Below are 27,228 nucleotides of genomic sequence, written 5' to 3'. Positions count from 1 at the left end.
TTTGACGGGTCACTAAAACTCAAACCCGTGCCTGCAAATTTGCGGGTGGGTCGGGTCGACCCGCGGGCACGGGTCATGTTTGCCAGGTCTACTGCTAAGATTTTAATATGATGAGTCTGCTCACTATTATATAATGGACCCTACTTTGGTTGATCGCAACCGTCTATCAGTTGGGCCACACCTTAGACATCCAAAAAAACCACAGTAGTGGCATTAGTGTTATTATGGATGAGAAATGTGGGCTGTCTCTTTGATTACGAGGAGTGAAAATTGGAGGATTAAAATTGCATTAAATCCAACTTTAATCATCGATTTACAGAGAGAAAACACGTGACCGTTATGGCCAGATGATCTGGACTGTCCATTATGATGGGCCCTGTTACTTGACGGTTCATTTTAAAAATACATAAAAGACCATTCTAACCTCACCTCACTAGTGTCAGTAGCCGAACAGCTGTACTTTGGTATAGGGGTAGTTCCGGAAAATCCCACCCTTTTGGCCTTTTATCTTCTTCACAGTTATAACTGCAAAAGGTAAGCTAGTTAGCTAGGGTTTGGTAAGTCCTAAAACTGATAAAAGATCTGTCCATTTTCTAATCTTTCTCTAGGAAAAACTGATAAAAGATCTCTCTATTTCCTAATCTGTTCAAATTCAAAAGCATTTTGATTTTCTTCTGATAGAAATCGCGTACTTCTAGAATCTAGAATTTTATCGTGTTGGTGAAAAACAAAAAAACAAAAAGAGCGATATGATTGCAGTCCTTCGATTTTTTTAATTGGATCAAAAGGCAATCGGTTTGGTTTCGTTATCTTATTTAAGGATTTCGTGTTCGATTTGGAAGAGATCTGAAGGACTTTGGGCAGAAAGGTTGTTTTTTTTAGGGTTTTTGTTGTGAATTGAGGAGATTTAACTGAAATCGGAGCCCTAGGAAGGTGCATTTTCGAAAAAGTAGGTTGAGCTGAGGGTTGATCACTTTGCGAAGAAAATCCATGTCAATCTAATTGTCATTTGAGAAATTTACTGAGAATTCCGTCTTAAAGGGAAAGAGAAAAGCAGATTCCAGACCTTTTGTGCATGTGGTGGCACTCTAAATGAGGATTTAAATTTTTTTGTCAAGTGCATTGGCTGTAGATCTGGCTCAGATTTAAGGATTTCGCCTGCCGGACTGGGGTTTATAGATTGCAATGGAGGTGGAAGGAGAGGCTGGGGTTAGTATTGAATTTCTGTTCGAATTTGTGTGAAAATTTGAATCTTTAGCCTAGATTTTGATGTTTGTCACTATATTTTACAAAGCAAATTCCATCTGTAATATTTTTTATTTGTTCAGTTTGTATTTATTTGAACTGAATTGAATCTTTAGAGCACACATAAATTTTTTTTGAAAGATGACGAAAATATATTAAGATCATACGAAGAATACATGCATGGGGGACCAGTAGTCCCCCAAATATTACAATGTATGAAAACCTGGATCAATCCAGGTCGAAGAAAACAAAAAAAGAAGAAATATAAAACCAACGATTGGCCCTCTCAACCGTCTTCCATGTCCACCAAAAACAGTTCTGAATTCATCACGACCCAGCCATCTTCCAAAAAATTCTTCCCATATCCAAGCATTAGGAAATCTAGTCACCCCTGAAAATTTTCAAAAATATTACTAAAACCGTTGCCATCTTCCACCGAAGATCTTGAAAACCATTGGGGACATTATTCCTTTAGGGAACTTCTTCTTTTCCTATCCTCAAAATGGCCCCCCTTCTCAACTGTAGGCTTACCTAGTGCCTTTAACAAAAAACCTCCAGTACAGGTTCCTTAAGACAAATCTTCCAGCATCCTGGTATGTACTTTCCTAGACCTGGACATCCTACCATCGAACTTCATAATGCTCTCCCTATGGTGAGCATTTCTTTAAGTCCGACAGAAGTCCTTCCATCTCAGATGTAAAAACCTCTTCGTCAAGGTTAGTGGCCGGGGCTTCCTCGGCATTCGGGTCCGTTACCTCAGGTGCTCTTTTCTGTTTAATCATAGCCTCCAGTTTCTTAATTCCCGATTCCTTGTCTTCTTCCTATCTTAACTGCCTCAAGGTCTTTTCCTCCTCCAAGACCTTGATGAAGAAGGGATGCTTATGCATCGGTGAGTGGGTTTCTTTAACATTATGTGACCCAGATACAATAAAGAATAAATCCGGCCTCCTATTAGCCTCCTCTTTGAAAAGATTCCACTGTCTTTTCAAGAAGTCTCTGATGACTTCTCTCGGTGTTGGCACTACTTTAGAAGCTAACTCTTCTGTTTAAACCATTGCCTTTATCCTTCTTAATGTTTCCTCTATCTCCGGTAACTCCATAATGCGCTTTCTCTTCCGGCCCGCCATGGAGGAAGAGGACCGGGGTAAGGCGGTATCGTTCAAGTTTTCCATTTGATTGTCTCGAGTGTTTTCTTTTCCTCTGTTCTCAATGAAATCGAAAAGATGATAATTCCTTATTATGTATATCACCACCACGAAGGGACCTCTGACCAAGGGGCAGGTGTCCGTACACATACTCCTCTTTGTGTACAAAAAACTCTTCTTGCCATAAATGTACACTAATGGCGCCGTTTTACTCATTGACGTCCATCCCAACTCGAGGAAATCTTTTCGACTTCCCATGATGAGGGAAACTTTAGAACACACAGAAATTGTTCCTTCATCTTCATTTAGGGTGAATTCTCCGTTCATCATTTAGCTTGTACAAAAATCTGATTATTTAGTTTAGATTTTGATGTTTGTCACTGTACTTTACGAAGCAAATTTCATCTGTAATACTTTTTATTTGTTCAGTTTGTATTTATTTGAACTGAATTGAGTCTTTAGAAGACACATAAATTGTTTCTTCATCTTCGTTTAGGCCACGTTTGGATACCCACAAGATTTAGATTTGGATTTCTCACGTTTGCAGTTGAGATTTGGAACTGATAAGATCCTTAGATTTTCAAATCAGCAGCAACAGTGAAAATAAATACGATTTTCAAATCTGTTCTGCAAGACATTATTTGGAAATCAATATTTGTGGCAATTACCTTCACCCTTGCTGCAGCAGCAGCGAGACGTCTCTCCCTCGCTCCCTTTCTCCCTCTCTCCCTCCCATACAACATGAGCATGATGACGATTGATTAATTTTGTATCCAAAACTCAAATCCAAATCCAAATGCAAAAACTTGAGGTATCCAAGGGTGAATCCTGCATGCATCATCTAGCTTATATTGCTCTCTTTGTTTACTTGATTTCTTTACTTCATGTTCTTTAGAATCATTTTTTTTTTCTGTTTCTTCTGAATTGAGTTATTTGTTTATTCTTTTCTCTAGCCGAAACCTTTGAAGCACCAGGATTGCCAGATCTGCAGTGACGATGTTGGCACTACATCAGAAGGTAAACTATTTGTTGCTTGTGATGTTTGTTCTTTTCCCGTCTGCAGAGCATGCTACGAGTACGAAAGGAAAGATGGGAATCAGTCGTGTCCTCAATGCAAAACCAGATACAAGAGGCATAAAGGTTTGATGCATCTGACCCGTATTGTATTGGTCATTTCTGGGGATGAATATCAAGTGTTATATATATAGCCTTTTTTCATACTTTCAGGAAGTCCTCCTATCAGTGGTGATGAAGGGGGTGGTGGTGATGCTGTTGATGTGCCCAGCAATTTCAATTATTCATCTGGTAATCAAAATCAGAAGCAGAGGATTGCTGAGCGCATTCTGAGCTGGCAAATGAGCTATGGGCAAGGGGAAGATGTCGGGGCTCCCAACTATGATAAAGAGGTTTCTCATAATCACATTCCCTTGCTCACAAGTGGCCAGACAGTACGTTATTCTGCAGGGGTTTTCTCTCTTGTTTCATTTTTATGGATTTTTGCAGTGGAATGAGTTTTTTGGGCCGTGCTTTGATTTCAGTTTTCGAGAGAATTACCTGATGCCTCTCCTGATCGTCTTACAATGCCATCTCCTGGAGGTGTTGGTGGAGGGAAGCGTGTGCATCCACTCCCTTACACGGATGTCAGTCAATCACGTAAGTTTCTTATGCTCTCGAGATGTGGCTTTAGTAGACCTTTCACATTTGGCATTTTGATTTGTGACATGCATTTTGGTTAAGTATTGATTGCAACATTCGGGGAATGCATTTTTTTTTCTGCAGCTAATATTAGGGTTGTTGATCCAGCGAGAGAATTTGGTTCACAAGGATTTGGCAATGTTGCCTGGAAAGAGAGCGTTGATGGCTGGAAGGTGAAGCAGGATAAGAATGTAGTGCACATGAGCAATGGTGGTCATGGGCCTAATGGCGCTTCAGAAGAGAGGGGAGCTGGAGATATCGATGGTAGTATTGATGTGAATATGGATGACTCGTTACTGTGAGTTCCCTCTTGATGGAATGATTCTGTCAGTTGTCTTTCCTTTTATGTAAATAAGGGCAGCATAAACTGTTGACTAGCAGATTGGTTTTTTACCATGTGAGGAGTTATTTTTAGGATATGTGTGCATGCAATTCATTCTGCATCCCTTGGTCTTTTATTTCCATGAGTTTAAGTTGTGATTTGAATCATTGAAGTTGCTGGTCATTGTGTGATATCCTTAAAATGTGAGAATCATTGGACTGAACATAGTCAATGATGGTTCTTTGCTCCCAAGCCCAACTCCAAATATAATTTGAGATATTGAAATTTTCTCCATTCCGTCCATCTTGGAGATGCATTGGGTGTCCTGATGTGATTCTCAAAAATATGTTTTTTCATTAAGTTCTTAATGCGTAATATTCTCTTGGAAAGATTTTATGAAGAAATGAGGCTTCTATATCATTTTTATCAATCTCCACTGCATAGTGTTGTTCGGATTATGCACATATTGAGTATGAGATGGACCTTTGAAGTCCTTGAGCCCTTTTCAACATATATTTTCTCAATAGTGTTTTATTAAGAAATGCTTCCTTCATATCCTCTACGAAAAGAAAAAGAAAAGAGAAGGAAAATAAAAAACGAAATGCTGCCTTAGTATCAATTTTAATCTTTCTCAATTCCATAATGTTCTTCTGCTGTCTTGTATATTAAGGACAAGATGGTGATGTACCTTTGGTATCCTTAAGTTGTTGTGCTATATTATCTTATCCTTAACATTTTATGAGGAAGTTCATCTTTTTATATCGAGTTCCTGACAAATATTGGATATCTGTCAGGAACAATCGATTGTATATGGCCCCATAAATGTCTTACTATCGAAGTATGGGAAATCTTCTTTCACACGCTATCGTGGGAGGTGTGGGGGTCGGTTATTGGTCATCGTAGGCGGTTGCTCTCTTAAAAAGGTGTCTTTTGGGATTATTCAGGAGATTTGAAAGAGCAGCTTTCGTTTTCTCCCTGAAAGGCTAAAAAATGGAACAACAGAATGATAACTTCTCCCTCCCATCCTCTTCCTTGAACAGTCCAGCCATTAGCCTGAAAAGGAAGCGGTCCATGGATCTCTTGGAAATGGAGGAGGCCCTCCACAAGATGAAGGCCATGACTTACAATGAAGATAGGGCCTCTAGGTTTGCGCTGACCCCCAAGGAAATTATTAAGGATTTTCTCAAAAGGCAATGGAAGTTCTTTAAGGAGGAGGCTAACCGGAAAGCAGAGGTTTTTTTTCAGTCTGGAACTTACAATGTAAAGGAAACTCATGCGCCTTTGTACAAACACCTGTTCTTCAACAAATCTTTGACTGATGAGAGGAGTTTGAGGTGTCTTCGATGGGAGGCTGACAAAGGGGTGGGGATTAGAAAATTGGAAGACATGATTGCTGCAAAAAAGGTCTCTCTGAAGGCATGGAACCGGAGCCTCAGGATCCCTCTGTCCTCGTGTCGAATGAAGAAGTGTTTGGTATTGAGATTTGAGATTGAGTTTCTCTCGAGGGAATTGGGAAAGTGTACATCTTGAAGGGGAGTCTGTCTAGACTGGTTGATGGGAAGTTTTGAGAAGTGATAGTAGTAGTTTGTTTCAAGATCTTCAAGAAAGATCTAACAAGGGTGGGCGTACAGGAGTAAAAATTTGAAAAATGATGACGAATGACCTTCTAGGAAGGTTTCAGAAATTGAGATTTTTGGTTTGGAATGGTGGCGTACAGGAGAAAGGAAAGGGGGAATAGTTTTGGGTTTTTTTCTTTTTTAAGGCCGGGGAGTTATCTCCTAGGCCTCCATACGATGTAATTCATAGGGTGACTCCTGGTCCCTTTCTCATGTAATCGTCGTATGAATTTTAATATATCTCTGTCAATTTTCAAAAAAAAAAAAAAAAACTCCTCCAATTACAAACTTGTATGTAGAAATGACATGAATACTGGTAATAAAATTCTTTAGCAGTCCAACTAAAGTCCCTGCATGTTTCTCAAGATAAAAAGCCAAATGCTATTCAGATTCCTTCTCTGGATTGTTTTGAGATAATACAGGCTAGTGTCAAGGGCCTATTGTTTGAGCAGTGGAATAAGCCGTGCGGCGCCCCAACATGCGTGAATGCTAGGGCAAGCCTTCAACTGTGAAAGGCTCTGAAGGTCCTACATGCCAACACCCCTTGATGCTTAACATGTACACACAATCTTTAAGCTGTTCAATAGGTTACTTGGCTCAGATCTTGACATGCACTTCTAGATACCCACTCTCATGATCAGCCTGCATCACGAGTACATCGAACATCAGGCCTTGGAGCCCAATGTAAACTCCATCGAGTACGAGGCATGACGGTGCCACGCACCAATCCGCCAAGCACTGGGACTTGGTCATCCAAGGAGCAAGATGCCCCATGGATTGATCCGCAAGGTATGTACCTCGCGAGGGCAATCGAGGTCGCCTCAGCACGAACTCATGAAAGACCTAGAGATTGGCCAACCCATAAGACGTACCGCGATACAGAAGGTGAATAGTATAGCAAGCCCCCTGTACCGGTCCGTACGCGCAATGCATTTGGGAACCCAACCCAACATGCACTGTCTTTGGCCCCCATCCTCGACCAAAGAAACTTGAGCATCCCTGTGGATAACTCGCAGTCCGCACCCAAAGCTCCCTTAGGGCACGCCCACGAGTTGTAGTATGATTTCCTGATGTGTGCGTCACATGCACAAGCAAATCCTCTTGCAACCCATAAGCAAACCACCAAGGTTCTGGCCTACACCTGTTAGGCCTAACGGGGGGAGGAGTCAGCATGTCACAGGTCAACTTCTCCTATAGTGTTTGGCCAACCAAACCTCTCAACCAGGAGTGCCCACTAAAAGTGATGTTAGCTACGTGCCCCTGGAAATTTCCACGACATTGATGGCCTGAAATGCCAACTGCGTACCCGTGACGCGGAGTATGCTGCGACGGCTAGGTTTCCCCGTGACACTAGCCTTTCGTAAGTACATTAGTATTATTGTAAGATTTGGCTGGTTTGAAGAGTACACATGGGTTCGTCTTTAGACTTTAATTCTTTTCTTGCAACGGAAATTCTAATTTTTAGCCTTCCATGGTAGGATAGTCTTTCTCAAATGGCGGTAAGTCTCAAAACCCTGAACCTTTCCTGGGGGAAGTTGATAGGTGAGCTCTAGTATAATTTGAACTTCACCAAAAGGTTTAGATTCTTGATTTTAGTTATTGAATAACTATATTAATGGAGTGCTCTGTGTATCTTTGATCTGGTTGCTTGTGTACTTACAGCCTTACAGGTAAATGGGTGCTGTTGTAAGATCTGTCTCTTTGCCATGCTGAGTTCTCTTAAAAACATAGTCGTTGAGATGTTTTTCGATTTAGTGCAATGGATTGTCTTCCATCATCTATTAATCTGCTTTGTTTGTAATGTAGGAACGATGAGGCTCGTCAGCCTCTTTCAAGAAAAGTATCTGTTCCTTCATCCAGGATAAACCCATATAGGATGGTCATTGTTCTTCGGCTTGTTATCCTCAGCATTTTTTTGCACTATCGTATAACAAACCCTGTTCCCAATGCATTTGTGCTGTGGTTGATTTCTGTGATATGTGAGATATGGTTTGCGATATCTTGGATATTGGATCAGTTCCCAAAATGGCTTCCAGTAAACCGTGAGACATATCTTGACAGGCTTTCTCTGAGGTGAAGCCTTCTTCTAGCTTTTCTCACTTCCACTGGATGGTTTAACATTTCTACCTCTGATAGATCTCCAAATGCCATGTAGAGTCCAAATGCCATGTAGAGTCTCAAATGAGCCCCTTAATCATTTTAGTAGTTCTGATTGTGACTTCTTTTGAATGACAGATATGACCGAGAAGGAGAACCATCTCAGCTGGCTGCTGTTGACATTTTTGTCAGCACTGTGGACCCTCTGAAGGAGCCTCCTCTTGTCACGGCCAATACTGTGCTATCAATTCTTTCTGTGGATTACCCAGTTGACAAGGTTTCTTGCTATGTCTCTGATGATGGAGCTTCTATGTTGACATTTGAAGCCCTGTCCGAAACTTCAGAATTTGCAAGGAAATGGGTTCCTTTCAGCAAGAAGTACAACATTGAACCCCGAGCTCCTGAATGGTACTTCTCACAGAAGATCGACTACTTGAAAGATAAAGTCCGTCCTTCATTTGTCAAAGACCGCAGAGCCATGAAGGTTGGAGTTTACTTATTTGCCATATTAATTGGGATTTACATATTTTCATCTTAGGCGGGGTTCCATTTTTTATGGATGTTCAACTATCTGAGTGCCATTTTTAATGCTACAGAGGGAATATGAAGAGTTTAAAGTCCGTATCAACGGACTTGTTGCGAAAGCACAGAAAGTTTCTGATGAGGGATGGATCATGGAAGATGGTACACCGTGGCCTGGAAATAACACCAGAGATCATCCAGGAATGATCCAGGTTGGTCCATCTTTTTTCTTTATTTTTTTTTTCTTTTGATGATAAATAAGAGTTTTTATATGGTGCCCGACCGTCAAAATCAGACGGCCAGGTAGTTTGCCACCTAGACCGTCTGATTTTGACGGTCGGGCATCATATAAATTCTCGATAAATAATACTCTTAATATGAAAACTGAAAATTACTTAATATTGTGGAAAGATGGCCCTGCACCAGAAGCAAAAGCTAAAAGTACTTGATATTTGGTTTTTTCATGTTTATTTTTCCATTGGTGCTTGTGCTTTCTTGTTTTGTAAGATAGTGCTTAATTTTCTGACTGCGACTGCTGTAATATCAGAGCATAGACTGTTTGTCCGTGCATCACTTCTGTCGGCACCGTTTTCTGATTAATATTGAATATTTTCTCTTTTTTATTACAGGTTTTCTTAGGCCATAGTGGAGGGCTTGACAGTGAGGGTAATGAGCTGCCACGGTTAGTCTACGTATCTCGTGAGAAACGTCCAGGCTTCCAACATCACAAGAAGGCTGGTGCAATGAATGCACTTGTAAGTAATTAAAAAAAATGACATTTTGTAACTCCATGTGTAGACATATCTCCACTCTAGTAATTGATATAATCCCTCGTTTGGCAGGTCCGTGTATCCGCAGTCCTTACCAATGGACCCTACTTGTTAAATCTTGACTGTGATCACTACATAAACAACAGCAAGGCATTGCGGGAAGCAATGTGTTTTTTGATGGACCCAAATCTCGGGAAATCAGTTTGCTATGTTCAGTTTCCACAGAGATTTGATGGTATTGATAGGAATGATCGGTATGCCAACCGCAATACTGTGTTCTTTGATGTAAGTCATCCTTATCTTTTTCGAAATCAATATTTCTTATCCTTTTGTTTTGGTATGATTTCTGTCTTTTCTCCCTTATGGTCATTTTAGTCCTCTTCTAGGGAATACGATAAATAATAAAACTAATGGTTGAAAAATCCTTAGGCATGATACTCGCAGATGCCACATTTATGAGCCTGTAGATTAATTTATAGCTGAGTCAACTGCAACCTGGTGGCACTTGGCCTGAAAAGACTCAAACCTGAACTGGCTGCGGGCCTGCGGCTTGTTGCTTTGCCAAATTGGCCAAGAACTATCTTTTTCTGCCAAGCTTTTCTGATCTTCTACTTTTTTCCTGTGTTTTGCAGATCAATTTAAGAGGTCTTGATGGCATTCAGGGCCCTGTTTACGTGGGTACAGGATGTGTCTTCAACAGAACTGCTTTATATGGTTATGAACCTCCTCTCAAGAAGAAGCATAAAAAACCAGGCTTCCTCTCTACATTTTGTGGCGGATCGCGAAAGAAAAGTTCAAAGTCAAGTGGAAAGAACTCAGATAAGAAGAAATCAAGCAGGCACATGGACTCTAAGGTGCTGATATTCAATCTAGAAGATATTGAAGAAGGGGTCGAAGGTATGATTATTGATATTTGTCTCTTTCTTTTGTTGGACTGTCAGCTTTATTACCAACCCAGTATATCATGTAATTGTGTAATGTTGGCATGTATGAGCTTCTGCTACATCTAAAACTTTTCATGTTAAGTCGATGGATGAAGAACTTGGTTTTGGGGCGTACCTTTTTGTGAGTGTTTTTTTTTTTTTTTTTTTTGAGGGGGGGGGGGGGGGGGGGGGGGTTTGAAAACGAAAGAAGCAAAAAATACCAAAATTAGAGAGGAAATAGAAAAAGGTAGTTTATGTTATGTAAACTTAAACTTGAAAAATATTCTATTTAATATTCTTAATCTAATCTTCCATTGACTAGTAGACTATACCATACAAAAATAAAATAAAATAGACTATTAGTCGATCACTCTGCCATGAATTCCCTGTGTACACTCAGCATCACCAAGGCATGGATCTAGTGTCTAAATACATGTGTCCACAATGCTATACATATTAATAAAAAACAGTAAACAGTGAATAATTAAAAAAATTACTCATGAATGTCATTGATAAATTGTACAAATCCATGCATCTTATAAGTTCTTGAATATTATCTAAAAATTAGCAGCTAAAAAAAGGTTTAAAAAATAAAATAAAATATTACTAAAGCTTCATGATAGATGCACGGATCTAGTTCCAAGTTCCAACTCAGTGCTATGACATTCTTATATGTCATCACAAAAAAAATCAAGAAATTATTATGCTATTACTAATCTGTCAATAATCTACCATTAAGTACAATATTCTCTTTTTTTAATGGCAGAATTAGATACATGACTTTCTCTACTGTCAGAAATCTAGCTCAATTTTTTGGTGTATACTTATTCATCTGAAAAAACACCACAAGAGGAAAATATTCAAAAATGTTTTGCTGATGAAGAATCTACTTCATTGATTCATGTGCCGCCACAAGAGAAAAATATTAAAAAATGGTTTGTTGATGTAGAATCTATTTCATTGATTCATGTTCCAGTCCATGCTCTATGTTGTTCAACTTCAATCACATATAATGGTTTTCTTGTTCTCCGATTTAATCATTACGACCAATAGAGTTTGTTTAGGTTTGAAGAGAAATGGGTGAGAAGAGCTTTCCTCCATAAAACTCTTTTTTTTTTTACATAGAATTAAGTTCCTGCATGATTCAGTGATTGTCTTGGAGTGTTGTTTACTTGCAACTTTATCACATGTTGATTGCTCAGTTCTTGGATTCTTCAATACCAGAATATTTTCCTGTTCTATTGAGGAATAAGCTGGTTTCAAGTCCAGTGCTGGGGTTTTTGGTATTTTTCTGCAGTTCTGTTGAGAGGTCTTGAGAAGGGCTCAAATGGGGTCCTTTTTTTGTTCTGTTGGGATATGTCTGCTGTAATCAATATAGACTGGGGGGATGCCTTGTCCCCATGGTTGTATCCAGGTTACTGTCAATCTTTCAGAAAAAAAAGGAAGGAAAAAGCTGGTTTTGCAAAATCTCATAGAGGCATATTTAAGGATTAGATAGTTTCCGTTGTTTCCAGGTATATTTATGTATCTGAAACAGGGCTTGAAAAAATGCACAAAGAAAACTGAAGGTTAACCAGCACTGCGATTCTAATACTTTCTAATTTTCTTAGTACTCAAACTTGCTTGTGTATCCTTTATGTTTTGCAGTGTCCATTTGGTTGCATATATACAACTGTTTAAAACCTCTCGCCCAAGTCCACTACATTTTACCTTGGCCTAGTTCTCGTCCGAGTCCATGTTTTGACCTCTCAAGTTAAAACCATGGTTTTAAATTTCGACCGAAATCCGAAATTTCGGGTTTCGGTTGGGACCGACACCGAATGGTATCATACCCGAAACAGTATTTTATTTCGTCCGAAATTTCAGAATTTCGTTTTTTCCAAAATTTCCTTGTACTAGCCTCCTCTTACGCTCCAGCTGTATATTTTTTATTTAACACGTCTCTTTTTCTCTCCCTCTCTTTTTACGATTTACCCCATAGTTGCTATCCCTATCTATGCATATATGAAGGGTAAAAGCGTCCTCTAATCTGTAGCACTGACACTTGCATGGACTCTCTCTAGTACGTGTCCTCTCTCTCTCTAATACGTTAGAGATATTTTTGAACTCATCTCTATCTAATAGATCTTTCTTCCCCACCCTCTCTATGCAGCTGTAGTACACTTTTCAGAGATCCAGTTTGGTCGTCTCCTTGAGCCAGCGAAGTCGAGAAGAGAAAGCCTTGCATTTTTTTTCTTTTCTTCTTAAAATCTGTATTTAATACGTGTGCCTTTTCCCATCCCTCTCAAAGAGGCGTGCCCCTCCTCTCTCTCTCTCTCTCTCTCTCTCTATTTGTCTCTCTCTGTACAAAAACCTATTTTTTTTAACTAGTTAAAATTTCGACCAAAATTTCAGAAATTTCTTATTGAATAAAATAATGTTTTCATTGTTTCGCCGGATTTCGGCCGAAATTTTGCAATTTCGGTCGAAATTTCGAAATTTCGGTGAGGTCTGAAACCGGTACCGAAACTGAAATTTAAAACCATGGTTAAAACTCTTTTTGATGCATCCGAGTTAATGAAAAGTTGACTGTGTCAATCATTGACTCGCTCTAGTCAACTCTAATCTTGTTCGAGCGCAGATAGCTTATCTGTGCTCGAGTGCAGAAAACAAGGCCTAAGCATACATTTGAAAGGCCCCATAATGGATGGGTACCCGTTTACCAAAAATCAACTTCATTGGATCATCATAGGGTGTCCATTTGAGGGGGTGAAAATGAACAGATACTGTTTGTCCACTAATCTGCCCACTTTTTCACCCCACAAATGGACACCCTAAGATGATCCAATGGAGCTGGATTTTGGTGGACACCCTATCCATGAAAGGGCTTCCAAATGAATGCTTTGCATCCCCCCAACAATGTGGCCCCACCCTTGTTTCTGCACTCCAGCGCAGATAAGCTTATCTTTGCCCGAGCGCAGGAACCCTTTAGTCTCTCTCTCTCTCTCTCTCTCTCTCTCTATATATATATATATATATATATATATATATATATATATATATATATATATGAGAAAAAGGTTCCTACACACATGTGTAGATAAGTTATCTACACACTAGCTTAAAATACAGTGGGGGCCGGTGATCCAAACCATTCATTTTTAAGGCCCTCACATAGATAGGGCGTCCACAAAAAATCAGATCCATAGGATCATCCTAACCATTCGAACTGTGGAGGCAAAAAATGGACTAATTTGTGAAGGTTTAAAGACATCCATTTTACCTCTACAAATCGTAGGGTTGGGATGATCCTATGGATCTGATTTTTTGTAGACACCCTATCTATGTGAGGGCCTTTAAAATGGATGGCTTGGATCACCCAAACAATGTGGGCCCCCACTGTATTTTAAGCTAGTGTGTAGAGAACTCTCTACACATATGTGTAGGAACCGTTTTCTCTCTCTTTCTCTCTCTCTCTCTCTATATATATATATATATATGTATATGAGAAAACGGTTTCTACACACTAGTGTAGATAAGTTATCTACACACTAGCTTAAAATACATTGTTTTGGTGATCGAAAGCATTCATTTGACTGGCCCTCACATAGATAGGGTGTGCCCAAAAAATCAGCTTCAGAGGATCATCCTAACCCTTCGAACCGTGGAGGCAAAAAATGGACAGATTTGTGAAGGTTTATACACGTCCATTTTACCTCCACAAGTCGTAGGGTTGGGATGATCCTATGGAGCTGCTTTTTTGTGGACACCCTATCTATGTGAGGGCAAATCAAATGAATGGTTTGGATCACCCAAACAATATGCCCTCCACTGTATTTTAAGCTAGTGTGTAGATAACTTATCTACACTTGTGTGTAGAAACTGTCTTCTCTCTCTCTCTCTCTCTCTCTCTATATATATATATATATATATATATATATATATATATATATAGAGAGAGAGAGAGAGAGAGAGAGAGAGAGAGTTCCTGCGCTCGAGCGCAGGAACTCTATTCTTGAGCGCAGGTATATCATATGTGAAATATATATATATATATATATATATAGGGAAAGGTGTGCGTACTCGGTCGAGTAGATAAGCTTATCTACTCGGTCGGGTTAAAAACAGTGGGGGCCCACATTTTTGGGGTGATCCAAATCATTCATTTGAAAGGCCCTTACCTAGATAAGGTGTCCACGAAAAATCAGCCCCATAGGATCATCCTAACCCATCCAACAGTGGAGGGAAAAATGGGCAGATTTGTGGACAAGCTGTGTTTGTCCATTTTTTCCCATTTTTCCCTCCACTGTTGCATGGGTTAGGATGATCCTATGGGGCTGATTTTTGGTGGACACCCTATCTAGGTAAGGGCCTTTCAAATGAATGGTTTGGATCACCCCAAAAATGTGGGCCCCCACTGTTTTTAACCTGACCGAGTAGATAAGCTTATCTACTCGACCGAGTACGCACATCTTTCCCATATATATATATATATATATATATATATATATATATATATGAGAAAACGGTTTCTACACACAAGTGTAGATAAGTTATCTACACACTAGCTTAAAATACAGTAGAGACCCACATTGTTTGGGTGATCCAAACCATTCATTTGATTGGCCCTCACATAGATAGGGTGTCCACAAAAAATCAGCTCCATAGGATCATCCTAACCCTTCGAACCGTGGAGGCAAAAAATGGACAGATTTGTGAAGGTTTATACACGTCCATTTTACCTCCACAAATCGTAGGGTTGGGATGATCCTATGGAGCTGATTTTTTGTGGACACCCTATCTATGTGAGGGCCAATCAAATGAACGGTTTGGATCACCCAAACAATATGCCCTCCACTGTATTTTAAGCTAGTGTGTAGATAACTTATCTACACTAGTGTGTAGAAACCGTTCTCTCTCTCTCTCTCTCTCTCTATATATATATATATATATATATATATATATATATATATATATAGAGAGAGAGAGAGAGAGAGAGAGAGAGAGAGAGAGAGAGAACGGTATCTACACACACACACACATATATATATATATATATATATATATATATAGAGAGAGAGAGAGAGAGAGAGAGAGAGAGAGAGAGAGAACGGTTTCTACACACTAGTGTAGATAAGTTATCTACACAGTAGCTTAAAATATAGTGGGGGCCCACATTGTTTGGGTGATCCAAACCATTCATTTGATGGGCCCTCGCATAGATAGGGTGTGCCCAAAAAATTAGCTTCATAGGATCATGCTAACCCTTCGAACCGTGGAGGCAAAAAATGGACAGATTTGTGAAGGTTTATACACGTCCATTTTACCTCCACAAATCATAGGGTTGAGATGAACCTATGGAGTTGATTTTTTGTGGACACCCTATCTATGTGAGGGCCAATCAAATGAATGATTTGGATCACCCAAACAATATGCCCTCCACTGTATTATAAGCTACTGTGTAGATAACTTATCTACACTTGTGTGTAGAAACCATTTTCTCATATATATATATATATATATAGAGGAAAGTGTTGGTGAGCTTAAGCTCACCAAACTTATGGTGAGCTTAAGCGCCTCAATCACATGGGTCCCACATTTTCTGTGGTGATCCAAACCATTCATTTGCAAGGCCCTATCATAGATAGGGTGTGTACCAAAAATCAGCTCCATAGGATCATCCTAACCCCTCCATTTGTGGAGGACAAAAATGGGCAGATTTGTGGACAAATAATGTCTGTCCATTTTGACCTCCACAAATGGATGGGTTAGGATGATCCTATGGAGCTGATTTTTGGTACACACCCCATCTATGTAAGGGCCTTTCAAATGAATGCTTTGGATCATCCTAACAAAGTAGGCCCCAATGTGATTGGGCGCTTAAGCTCACCAACACTTTCCTCATATATATATATATATATATATATATATATATATATATATATATATATATATACATATATATTTCACTTATGATATACCTCATCTGTGGGAGCTATGTTTCTCTGGATTCACGCTTCTATGCCCAAGTGATATCGATTGATTCAGTAAACTCTTGTTAATCAGTGGGACTGATTTTACATTATACTTCAAAAAAATCAGGTGCAAGATTTGATGATGTGAAGTCTTCTGCTTATCTGTCTACCCTTTCTGTTTTGGTGTGCACATCTGGTTACATATATGATTCTGCACATATGATATGTCTGTAGAAAAGCTATGCTTCTTTAGGTTCACACTTCTGTGCCTAGTTGATATCAATCGATTCAGTAAATTTCTTGTTTATCTGACTACCCTCTCTGTTTTGGTGTGTCCATCTAGTTACCTAAATGATTCACCTGACATATCTTATCTTTAGGAAAGCTATCATTCTCTTGGTTCATGCATCTATGTGATATCAATTGATTCAGGTAACTATTGTCTATCTGTGTCACTGATTTTACTTTACACTTTCAAAAAGCAGTTGCCGGATTTGATGATGAGAAGTCACTGCTCATGTCACAAATGAGCTTGGAGAAAAGGTTTGGCCAGTCAACTATCTTTGTTGACTCTACACTTATGGAACATGGCGGCGTTCCTCAGTCAGCAACTCCGGAGTCTCTTCTGAAAGAAGCCATCCATGTTATCAGCTGTGGATATGAGGACAAGACGGACTGGGGAAATGAGGTAGTGATCGATCTTGTTCCATGGTTTGGTTATGTTGTATCATGTTTATTTTGCTAGTATAACATCATAAACTACCAAAACACCTCTGGTATTTCATGGAACTACTGGGCTGTCAGGATATGTACACTGCATAATTTTCTAAGACCCTTGTTACAGGACTAGTTGACAGGGTGAGTTCTCAGAGGCACATATGAACCAAGAAACAAGTGAAATAAAAGGTCACTTTGAGTACTTTTAATCGAGTAATGTATATCATATTGCCATAATGAAGAAGAGATGAACTATATCGAGTGTACTAATACTAGTATGATCGTATTGAACACAATAAGTTATGGTAGTGGATACATTTTTTTTTGTTCAATTATTGATTGTAAGGGGTGAATCATAGTTATACCAAAAAAGCTGGTAAAATATATCAAGGATGCTAATGAGAAGTACATTTACATGATTGTGATAGGTAATGTACTAATTTTCCAGACATTAACGATGAGTGTAAGATTGTCTAGAAATCATAAAATTTTGTAAGAAGTTGTCAGTTATGAAGGGGTAAATCATATTGCCATGCGAAAAACAACGTGGTAAACTATTTCGAGGATGCTATTGAGAAGTGCTTTTACTTGATTGTGATATGTAATGTGATTTTACACTAATGATGAGTACAAGACTCTGTCCATCGATCATAAAGTTTTGTTAGATGCCTTTACATTGAAACATTAAAATTAGTTATATGTTAATAGCCGAAACTTTGTTTAGCTTTTTCTGTGTTTTACACAGATTTTTGGATTATGAGGAACCTTTTTTACCAATATAAATAAACCTTTCCACCACTATATAGGACCAAATAAATTGCTAATTTATGCTAGTAACTGAAACCTTGAGTAAATTTTTTGAAATAAATTCTCTGATAACTGAAAACGCTATATCGATCAAATCATTAGAGGTGGTTTTAAATTCTCTGATTTCAATGATTCTGTGGCAGATATCCAAATTCTTAGAACTGGTTGTGGGTAGGGATGCCGAGGGAATTGGAGTCTGTCAACCCAGAACCATGCGATATCTAGTTTTCTGGTTTCCATTTTTTCAAGGACATTTCAGTTTAGATCTCTATTGCTGGGACATCAGAGGGTGCTTTTCCTAAGAAAACCGCCCCATTGCGTAAAAAGTTTGCAACTCTTGTGGTCATTGTGATGCTGTAGTTTCTACTGCAAAATTCAAGAAGTGAGCAAGGGGATAGAACAAAAGTAGAAAACCACCCCTTTGTCTGAAAGGTTTGCAACTCTACCAGTCATTGTGACTTGGTGGTTTCTACATGCAAAGGCACCATGCAAAATTCAAGAAGTGACCAAGGGGATAGACACACACACACACAGATATATATATATATATATATATATATATATATATATATATATATATATATATATATATGAGGAAAAGGATTAGTTGGTTCTTCCCAAATTTAGGAGAAGCACACTTTTTACACGCTTCCTTTGCATTTCTTCTTAATTAAGACTGCTTCCTATTTAGGCGATTATTTTTTATTTTCGAATGGCAAGTAAAATTTGCTAGAAAAAAACAGAAGGAAAAATACAAAGCTCAAGACCTAGATGACCATGAAGTAACAACAAAAAAGCAACAAATATAAGGAACCCAATCTAAGTACAACTATAGAGATAAAACTCGGACTTAAGGAGGAAGGAAATAAAAAGCTCCAAATGCGGCATAGCCACTCCTGATTGTGTTAGCTGATCAACATCTCTATTGGTCGATCTCCAAACATGTGATAACCGCACAGTGTGACCTTCTGTTCCAAAACTTCTTCTATCGCATCAGCAAATCTCCACGGCTATGATTGATTGGATAGCCATCTGATAACAATTTTGATAATCCCCCTCTACAACGATGTCTTTGTACAATATTGCCTCCACCTACCCTTCGTTTGATTCCTCTTCTAACAGTCCTAAAAAAGCCCAAATGTTAGCATTGGCATCTTTCCTAAGAATTCCTCCTACTCCCACTGGACTCAGGTAGCTTAAGCTAGAATCATCAAAGGTAACTTTTAGGGGGGGGAGGAGGGAGTGTTCCAACGCGAAACAGGAGAATCCTTCACCTCCTGGCTATAACGAAACTCTCTTATCATAATGCACGGGATGAAACACCCCTAAAGCGGGGATTCACTCCCGCCCAGGATATCGTCAAGGCTAGAAGAGCCTTGGTAAAAATGTATTGAGCCTCTTTGGTCTTGCTATTAAAGATATGGTTATTCCTTTCTTTACAGATAGCTCGAATGTTAGCCACAAAGACTAATCTCCATAGAATTTGACTTCTCTGAGGCCACAGGTTGGAGTTCCACTCTTCGAAAAAGCATCTATATGAGCAAGGAAGACTCAAGAGATACTGAAGCAATAGAGGTTGCAGTTCTATATCTCTGTAGCAAATCCGCAATGAATAAAAATATGATCCATAGTTTCCCCCACTTCTATGCAAAGGGCACAATGGTCAACTATAAGGACTTCCTTGCTTTGAAGGTGATTGCCCGTTAGAATACTGTTGAAGATTGCAATCCAACGTAAAAATCTATCGAGCCGCTTTGGTCTTGCTATTAAAGATATGGTTATTCCTTTCTTTCTAGATACCTTTAATGTTAGCCAAAAACACTAATGTCCATAGAATTTGACCTCTCTGAGGCCATGGGTCGGAGTACCACTGATAGAACACTGTTCTGTCAGAAACGAAATGAGGGAAGAAGATGATACGGAAAGGGAAAATAATGAGTTAATTTGAGGAAACTCAGGCCTCCAATGAGTTAATTCGAGGAAACTCGACCTCAAAGATGCAAACTGCACTTAATTTGATTATTCCTCCCTCAAAAACCATACGACATCTACATTATATAGAAATTAGGGAAAGCAAAATATAGAAATAGAAATCAGCAGAATAGAAAACAGGAAATAAGGAAAGCTAATATAAGATAGCAATAACATATATAAGGAAAACATCTAAATAGGAAAATCTATTCCTAACATTCCCCCGCCCTTAATTTCAACCTTGTCCTCAAGGTTGATTATCCTCATCATCGTCGTCAGAATAACTAGCTGGCTCGATCATCAACAACCATTTTTGTCTGCAACGATGACCGTTATGCCATTTCTCATCACAGTGCCAACATAGCCCCTTAGTCGTTCGGTCCTTGAGTTCCTCTTCCGTCAATCGCTTCGCATGCATGTTACGACCCGTGGATTCTATGGGACCTTCTCAAAGAAGATCAGGGGGTCGGCCAGTAAAGCCATCATACGAACGTCGACTATCTTCATGTAGTCTTTCCTCCTGCAATCGCGCATAAGAGATAGCTGCCGTCATCGTGCCAGGACAATACATCTTGACTTCCCTCCGAATTTTCGAGCGAAGTCCTTCAATAAATGTTCCCACTAACTGAGGTTTCAACCAATCTTGTGCACGATTGGCGAGTCGTTCGAAACGGCTTTGATACTCTAAGACTGTCGTACTTTGTCGTATCTTTGCTAACTCGCCGTGAACGTTCTCATACAGGGAGGGGCCAAAACGTACTAACAATCCATCTACAAACTCTCTCCAGTTTGGTGATCCGTGATAGATCTCCTCAAACCACTTGAACCATTGGATGGCATCACCTTCTAAATTAATGGAGCCGATGGTAACCCGTTGGTCGATGAGAGTTTGATAGAATCGGAAAAAAGGTTCCGCTCGTGTCATCCATCCCTCTGGATCACTACCATCCCATCGTGAGAAGTCTATCTTCATACGGGGACAATATTGCTCTCGTTCAACGCCAGAGCCACCTTCCTGACGAACATGATCCTCGTCCCGTCGATCCGGTGTGTTGACAGATCTAAGCCCTGCACCCGAATTGTCATGAGTAATGGTTGGCTCAGGTGACGGATGGGTTTGGAGAAGAAGATTCGTGATCTTTTGTAACTGTGTCTCAATGTTGTTGAATCGTGCCTGATAAACCGCATCGTGTTCTTTTATGATTTCAACTTTCAACTTCGCTTCCTAGGCTTGTTCGTCTGATGACGAACCATTCTTGTTCCCGGCAGCAATGGAATAAGCCTTCAAATCTCTGATACCGAGCTTGTTCTTTTGAAGGCGCGTCAGAGGCATCCACCAGGAAGTGCTCTGATACCAAGTTGATAGAACACCGTTCTATCAGAAGAGAAATTAGGGAAGAAGATGATGGGGAAAGGGAAAATAATGAGTTAATTCGAGGAAACTCAAGCCTCCAATGAGTTAATTCGAGGAAACTCGACCTCAAAGATGCAAACTGCGCTTAATTTGATTATTCCTCCCTCAAAAGCCATACGGCATCTACATTATATAGAAATTAGGGAAAGCAAAATATGGAAATAGAAATCAGCAGAATAGAAAACAGGAAATAAGGAAAGCTAATATAAGACAGCAATAACATAAATAAGGAAAGCATCTAAATAGGAAAATCTATTCCTAACAACCACTCTTCGAAAAAGCATCTATATGGGCGGGGAAGACTCAGGAGATACTAAAGAGTGAAGCGAGAGAGGCTGCGGTTCCATATCTCTCTAGCAAATCCTGAATGAATAAAAATATGATCCATAATTTCCATCTCTTCTATGCAAAGGGCACAATGATCAACTATAAGAATTTCCTTGCTTCAAAGGTGATCCCCTATCAGAATACTGTTGAAGATTGCAGTCCAACCAAAAGCGTAAACTTTAGATGGGGCTAGAATCCTCGTTATCCTGTTCATTGGAACGTCTGGCAAAGCCAATTGCAGATTTTGGTAGAAAGATTCACCCTGAAAACCCAGTAGAGTTCTATTTCCAAATTCTTTTGTCCTCCTTAACACTTACGAAAGTTGACTCCAATATCTCCCATAACTCGGTTACCCTTTCAATCTCCCAATTGAAAAGGTTGTGGCGGAAGAGTAAGTCCCAAGAAACCTTCCCTTCAAAGAGAACCACGATGTCAAGGATAAGAGCATCTTTAATGCAAGCTACTGCAAAAAGGCTGGGAAACAGATTTTTAAGCGGGACTTCTCTACAACATGGATGTCTCCAGAACAGAATTCTGTCCCTGTAGGTTCTGAATCGAACTCCTTTATTAAAGGGGTCCTAATGCTTGGTAATGTCCCTCCACACTATCATTAAGAAACTGTGGTTCCACTTTGCATGTATTTGTCACATGATGCTCATCTATCGTAAAAGTGATTATATTTTCTTGAAAGAGTGTTTACCCTTTTGCTAATGCGGAACGAGCATATTTAAAAAAGAGTATAGTTAAAACTTAAAAACTAATCTTAAGTTTCAAATGAAACTTATCTGGATCTTTTTAAACAACTTAACATAAACCTATATGAATAAAATATGTGAAAATATAAATCCCAAAAACTTGTAACTTGTAATTCTAATCAGTAGTAAAGTCTTGTTTACTATTGGTAATACTTACCTACTGTTGGGTGTTGCCTTGTTTCCTACGAATGCTACTATTACCTAAATATAACTAGGTTAGTTGGTCGGGAATTATAATGCATCTTTAGTTGGTTTTCTTATCTCATGTTTTTAACAAATGCATTTCTTTTCTCTCTCTTTTTTTTTGGTGACTAACAAATGCATTTCCCTTTCTGCAGATAGGATGGATCTATGGCTCTGTTACAGAAGATATTCTTACTGGATTCAAGATGCATGCTCGTGGTTGGCGGTCAATCTACTGCATGCCCCAGCGTCCAGCATTCAAAGGATCTGCTCCTATTAACCTGTCAGATCGTCTGAACCAAGTGCTTCGATGGGCTTTGGGTTCTGTTGAAATTCTCCTCAGTCGGCATTGCCCTATATGGTATGGTTATGGCGGACGGTTGAAATGGCTGGAAAGATTTGCCTACATTAACACCACCATTTACCCAATCACAGCAATTCCTCTTCTTGCATATTGTACACTACCAGCTGTCTGTCTACTCACTGGAAAGTTCATTATCCCACAGGTATTTATACTCTCATCCTGAAAATCTACTTTTGGTTGTATGCTATATCGTTATAAAAAAATCCGTCAAAATCTTGATTTATTTAGACCCTTTTTTGTTTTCGATTTTGAGAACCGATTGCGAATCCAATACTTTATTCATTTAGGTATTGTTTGTTTTGGATTTTGAGAACTGATAGTGAGTCCAAAACTAATTATTGGATTAAAAATTAACCAGTTTTTTTTTAACTGATAAGACTAAAAATTAAGCAGCTTTGGACTCACAATCGGTTCTCAAAATCCAAAAAACAAAGAGGATTAGGAAATATCATGATTAAAATTTGATGGAAATTCTTTTCAGCTTTACTCAACTCAACTATGCCTTTGTCCTGAAATTCTTTGTAGCTTTAGTGATGTCTAAATAATCCATCCCCTCTGTACTTGCTACTTTTCTCTGGCTTTACCTCTTTACACAACTTACACCATACATGTATGGATTTGGGGCTGAACTTTGTTTCCTGGCTTCTTACTGCTACAGATTAGTAACTTTGCCAGTATATGGTTTATCTCTCTCTTCCTTTCCATCTTTGCCACTGGCATATTGGAGATGAGATGGAGCGGTGTTGGGATTGACGAGTGGTGGAGAAATGAACAATTTTGGGTTATTGGAGGCGTGTCGGCCCATCTCTTTGCTGTGGTCCAAGGCCTGCTGAAAGTCCTTGCTGGTATTGACACCAACTTCACAGTCACCTCCAAGGCATCAGATGAAGGTGGTGATTTTGCAGAGCTTTACATGTTCAAATGGACAACCCTTCTGATAGCCCCAACCACTCTACTCATAATCAACCTGGTTGGGGTCGTTGCCGGAATCTCCTATGCTATTAACAGTGGGTATCAATCATGGGGTCCTCTCTTTGGGAAGCTCTTCTTTGCCTTTTGGGTGATTGTTCACCTTTACCCCTTCCTTAAGGGGTTGATGGGACGCCAGAACAGGACGCCCACCATTGTAGTTGTTTGGTCAATTCTCCTTGCCTCCATCTTCTCCTTGTTATGGGTTCGGATCGATCCGTTTACGACTCGAGTGACGGGTCCGGACGTTCAACAATGTGGAATCAACTGCTAGAAAGAAAAGCTACAATCTGAAAGAGGTGTCTGGAGACTAAGGTTAGGTTGTGGTCATCAACTTGAAGGTATGAGCTTTAAAATTAAACATGTTTTGGACTTTTGGGCTCTTTCTTCATATCACGTTGTGAAGTATATCTAGATATAAAATGTTTTTTGTGTATTGTCCCATAAATTATTATTCTTTTGTGGAATCAATGAAATTTAGAGCTGTTTTTCTGGATTTGGAAGGACTTTTGGCTGCTAAAGGTATGCTTTCTCTTGTTGGCTAATGGCCCAAAGTAAGGAGTTCGATTTAAATGTTACGAAGTTCACATTCTTTTTTCTACACTTTCTTATGGACAACCAAACTACAAAATACATGTCACATTGAAATGTACTTCATCCCTGTTTGGATTGCAGGAATTTATTTTTATTTTTTGAAAGAGTTTAGAAAAGAAAAACTTTTCCAGAATTTCCTGCTTTTTCATTGTTTGATTGCACATGAAAATAGGTAATTTGAACCACCGTAGTTCAAGTTTTATTTAGAGGAACCTTCACTATATAATTAAATCCCTCTAAATAAGTCATATCCATATCATTTCCCTGTAAACCGTGGGAACAAAAAAAATTCCTGTGAGAAATGTTTTCCCTGAATTCCAAAAAGGCTTTTGTATCACTTCAGATAAGGCCATCACCCAACCAAACAGATGACCTTGCCGGAAATGATTCTAAGATCTCGTAGGTAAGATGTGGACAAAGCTTCAAATGGCATAGTAGTATTTTTTTTGAAAGTTAACAATAATTTTATTGATCATAAAAGGGGGGACAAGATGTCCCATAACAGGTGAGAGAAAAGCTATACACCTAACAGGTGAGAGAAAAGCTATACACCGAAGTTATGCCTGCTAAGAGGCCGAAGAATCAGAGAAGATTACAGTAGTTGACAGTAAATTAGCGCCCTCTTTTGCCAAGGTGTCTGCCGAGGAGTTTGCAGTTCTCCTCCAATGAGTAAGTAGAGGATGGATGGTCCCAAGTTCCCAACAAGATCCCGGATTTCATCTAGGATGTTATGTAATCTCCATGGCCCTCGCCCATAATTAGACGCCCGGGCTATAACATTAGAGGAATCCTCTTCCACCACTAATGGCCCCATATTATGGGAGGCATACCACCGGAGGCCAAACAGAAGTCCCCTTGCTTCGGCTTCATTCGCTTCACAAATACCTGCAGGACGAGAATATGACATTATAACTCTCCCCGAGTACCCCCAAAACCTGCGGGTCCGGGGTTACCTAGTGAGCTTCCATCGAAGTAAAGTTTCAGCCATCCCTCTCTAGGTGCAGCCCATAATGGTCTTATATCCCTATGAGGTGTCCTTTCGCGCACCACCACGTGCCAGAATTTCAGAACCGACTGGTAGAATATGGAATCGTACCGTTCGCCTTTGCCCAGGTAATAGGAGCAAGTCTTATTTCCAGTACAATGTATCTCCAGTTCCATGCCTTGTCATAGAATATGCGGTTGTTCCGTTCCTTCCAGATGAACCATGTAATAGCAAACGGAAGGGGTTTCCATAATCCCTCACCTATACAATGATGAAACGCCCCCCTCCAATTTAGGACCACTTCTGATATTTGCCCCTGCGCAACCCATTGAATTCCGAAGGCCCGGGAAAAAAGCATTCCATATTCGAGTCGAGAAAGAGCAGTGAATGAATATGTGATCGATATCCTCCTCCTCAATGCCACATAAAGCACATCCACTGGCAAGGTGAAAACCACGCCGTTTCAATTGATCAGAGGTGTTGATACACCTATGGGTTTTTGTCCAAGCAAAAGCCAAGATCCTCGGCCGAATTGATTGACGCCAAAAGGTTTGGTATTGAGGTTCAGACCCGTCATCATTATTCAACTGATGGAAGAACGAGCGAACTGTGAATTCGCCCTCCGACTCCGGCTGCCACAAAATCGAGTCCTCAAAATACCTTGAAAAATAACAGTCCTCCAACAATTGCAGAAGAGAAGTGAAGTTATTAATCTCGTCTTCTTTTAAGTTCCTTCTTAGCTTTATATCCCACACCAAACTTTCGGTCCCACCCCTAGAGTCCAGGTTATCTGCCACAGAAGCTTGGTAGTTACTAGCGACCGTGAATAAGTCCGGAAATCTATTCATGAGGGCTTGATTCCCGATCCATAGATCTTGCCAGAATTGCACGTTCGCCCCCTGACCCACTTTAAAACGGATCAGAGGCAAGAATTGATCTTTCACAGAAATAATTGATTTCCAGGCTCCCGATCCTTTGCCCCGCGGTGGATCCCTACATACCCAATCACCCCATCCCCTACCGTACTTGTTCCCTATTACCTTCCGCCACAGTGCATCTTTTTCTGAACCAAAACGCCATAGCCACTTTCCCACCAATGATTTATTCCTTAGCCTCAGCTTCCCAATCCCAATCCCACCATATCTTTTTGACCTGCAGGTATCCCACTTTTTGACCGCCTTGGCAAACAGGCTATTCAACGCTTCTGCTATTATGATGAACGAGCTGAAAAAGCCTTCCGGCGTTCCGTTGATAAGTAAAGAGAACGTGGCTGAAGACAGACAAGCAGTCATCCATTTCCTCCGTTTTACACCAAACCCCATGCGATTCATGATGTAGTCAAGAACGCCCCAATCCACATGATCATACGCCTTTTCAATATCCACCTTGAAGATAAACCCACTAACCCCTTCGCTCTTTTGTTGAATCAAGGATTTCATTTGCTATAAGTACCCCATCCAGGATCTGCCTCTTGTTCACAAAAGCCCTTTGGAATTTTGAGATGACCTCACCCATCACCATTTTAAGCCTACCAGCTAGGACTTTTGCAAGGATCTTGTTGATCCCATGGACCAAGCTGATTGGTCGGAAATCATTGATCTCCACGGCTCCATCAATTTTCGGGATTAATGAGATGAAAGTTGCGTTCATGGCTCGGTTCAGAATCCCTCTATCATGAAACTCAGTGAAGAAAGCCAGAATGTCCAATTTGAAGGTCTCCCATTGTTGATCATAGAAGGCCATGGGGAAACCGTCCGGGCCCGGAGCTTTATCTTTCCTCAAGGATTTCATAGCCGATGCAATCTCCTTGAGAGGAAAAGGTCTCTCCATCCATCTTCCCCTATCCTCTGATA

At 39.8% G+C, this 27,228-nt stretch overlaps 1 protein-coding gene across 2 annotated transcripts; it reads left to right on the top strand.

The window, feature by feature from the left end:
• Window positions 1-533: 533 nt before the first annotated feature.
• LOC143846917 (cellulose synthase A catalytic subunit 3 [UDP-forming]-like) lies at window positions 534-24,292 on the top strand. 2 transcript variants are annotated; one of them, XM_077355530.1, is made up of 14 exons: window positions 534-1,209; window positions 3,344-3,530; window positions 3,618-3,838; window positions 3,929-4,043; window positions 4,194-4,383; window positions 7,830-8,096; window positions 8,259-8,604; window positions 8,717-8,854; window positions 9,272-9,397; window positions 9,485-9,697; window positions 10,045-10,309; window positions 16,775-16,977; window positions 22,619-22,969; window positions 23,486-24,292. In XM_077355530.1, exons 1-14 carry the CDS (start codon window positions 1,186-1,188, stop codon window positions 24,068-24,070), a joined length of 3,231 nt encoding a protein of 1,076 aa, XP_077211645.1. In that variant the 5' UTR covers window positions 534-1,185; the 3' UTR covers window positions 24,071-24,292. The 2 variants fall into 2 exon arrangements, with proteins under 2 accessions (XP_077211645.1, XP_077211644.1); XM_077355529.1 differs by having other exon boundaries at window positions 4,170-4,383.
• The last annotated feature ends 2,936 nt before the right edge of the window (window positions 24,293-27,228 follow it).

Source organism: Tasmannia lanceolata, unplaced genomic scaffold, assembly GCF_043159265.1.
Source record: "Tasmannia lanceolata isolate RefF3 unplaced genomic scaffold, GAP_Taslan_0.1 ptg000015l, whole genome shotgun sequence".
In the NCBI taxonomy this organism is placed as follows: Eukaryota; Viridiplantae; Streptophyta; class Magnoliopsida; order Canellales; family Winteraceae; genus Tasmannia; species Tasmannia lanceolata.
This window is presented reverse-complemented; position numbering and strand designations above follow the sequence as displayed.

Coding starts and splice junctions, on each gene's coding strand:
- LOC143846917 (XM_077355529.1), top strand. CDS start 1,186: ATGGAGGTGGAAGGAGAGGCTGGG. Junction 1,210..3,343: donor AGGTGGAAGGAGAGGCTGGG/GTTAGTATTGAA, acceptor TCTTTTCTCTAG/CCGAAACCTTTGAAGCACCA. Junction 4,044..4,169: donor CACGGATGTCAGTCAATCAC/GTAAGTTTCTTA, acceptor TTTTTTCTGCAG/CTAATATTAGGGTTGTTGAT.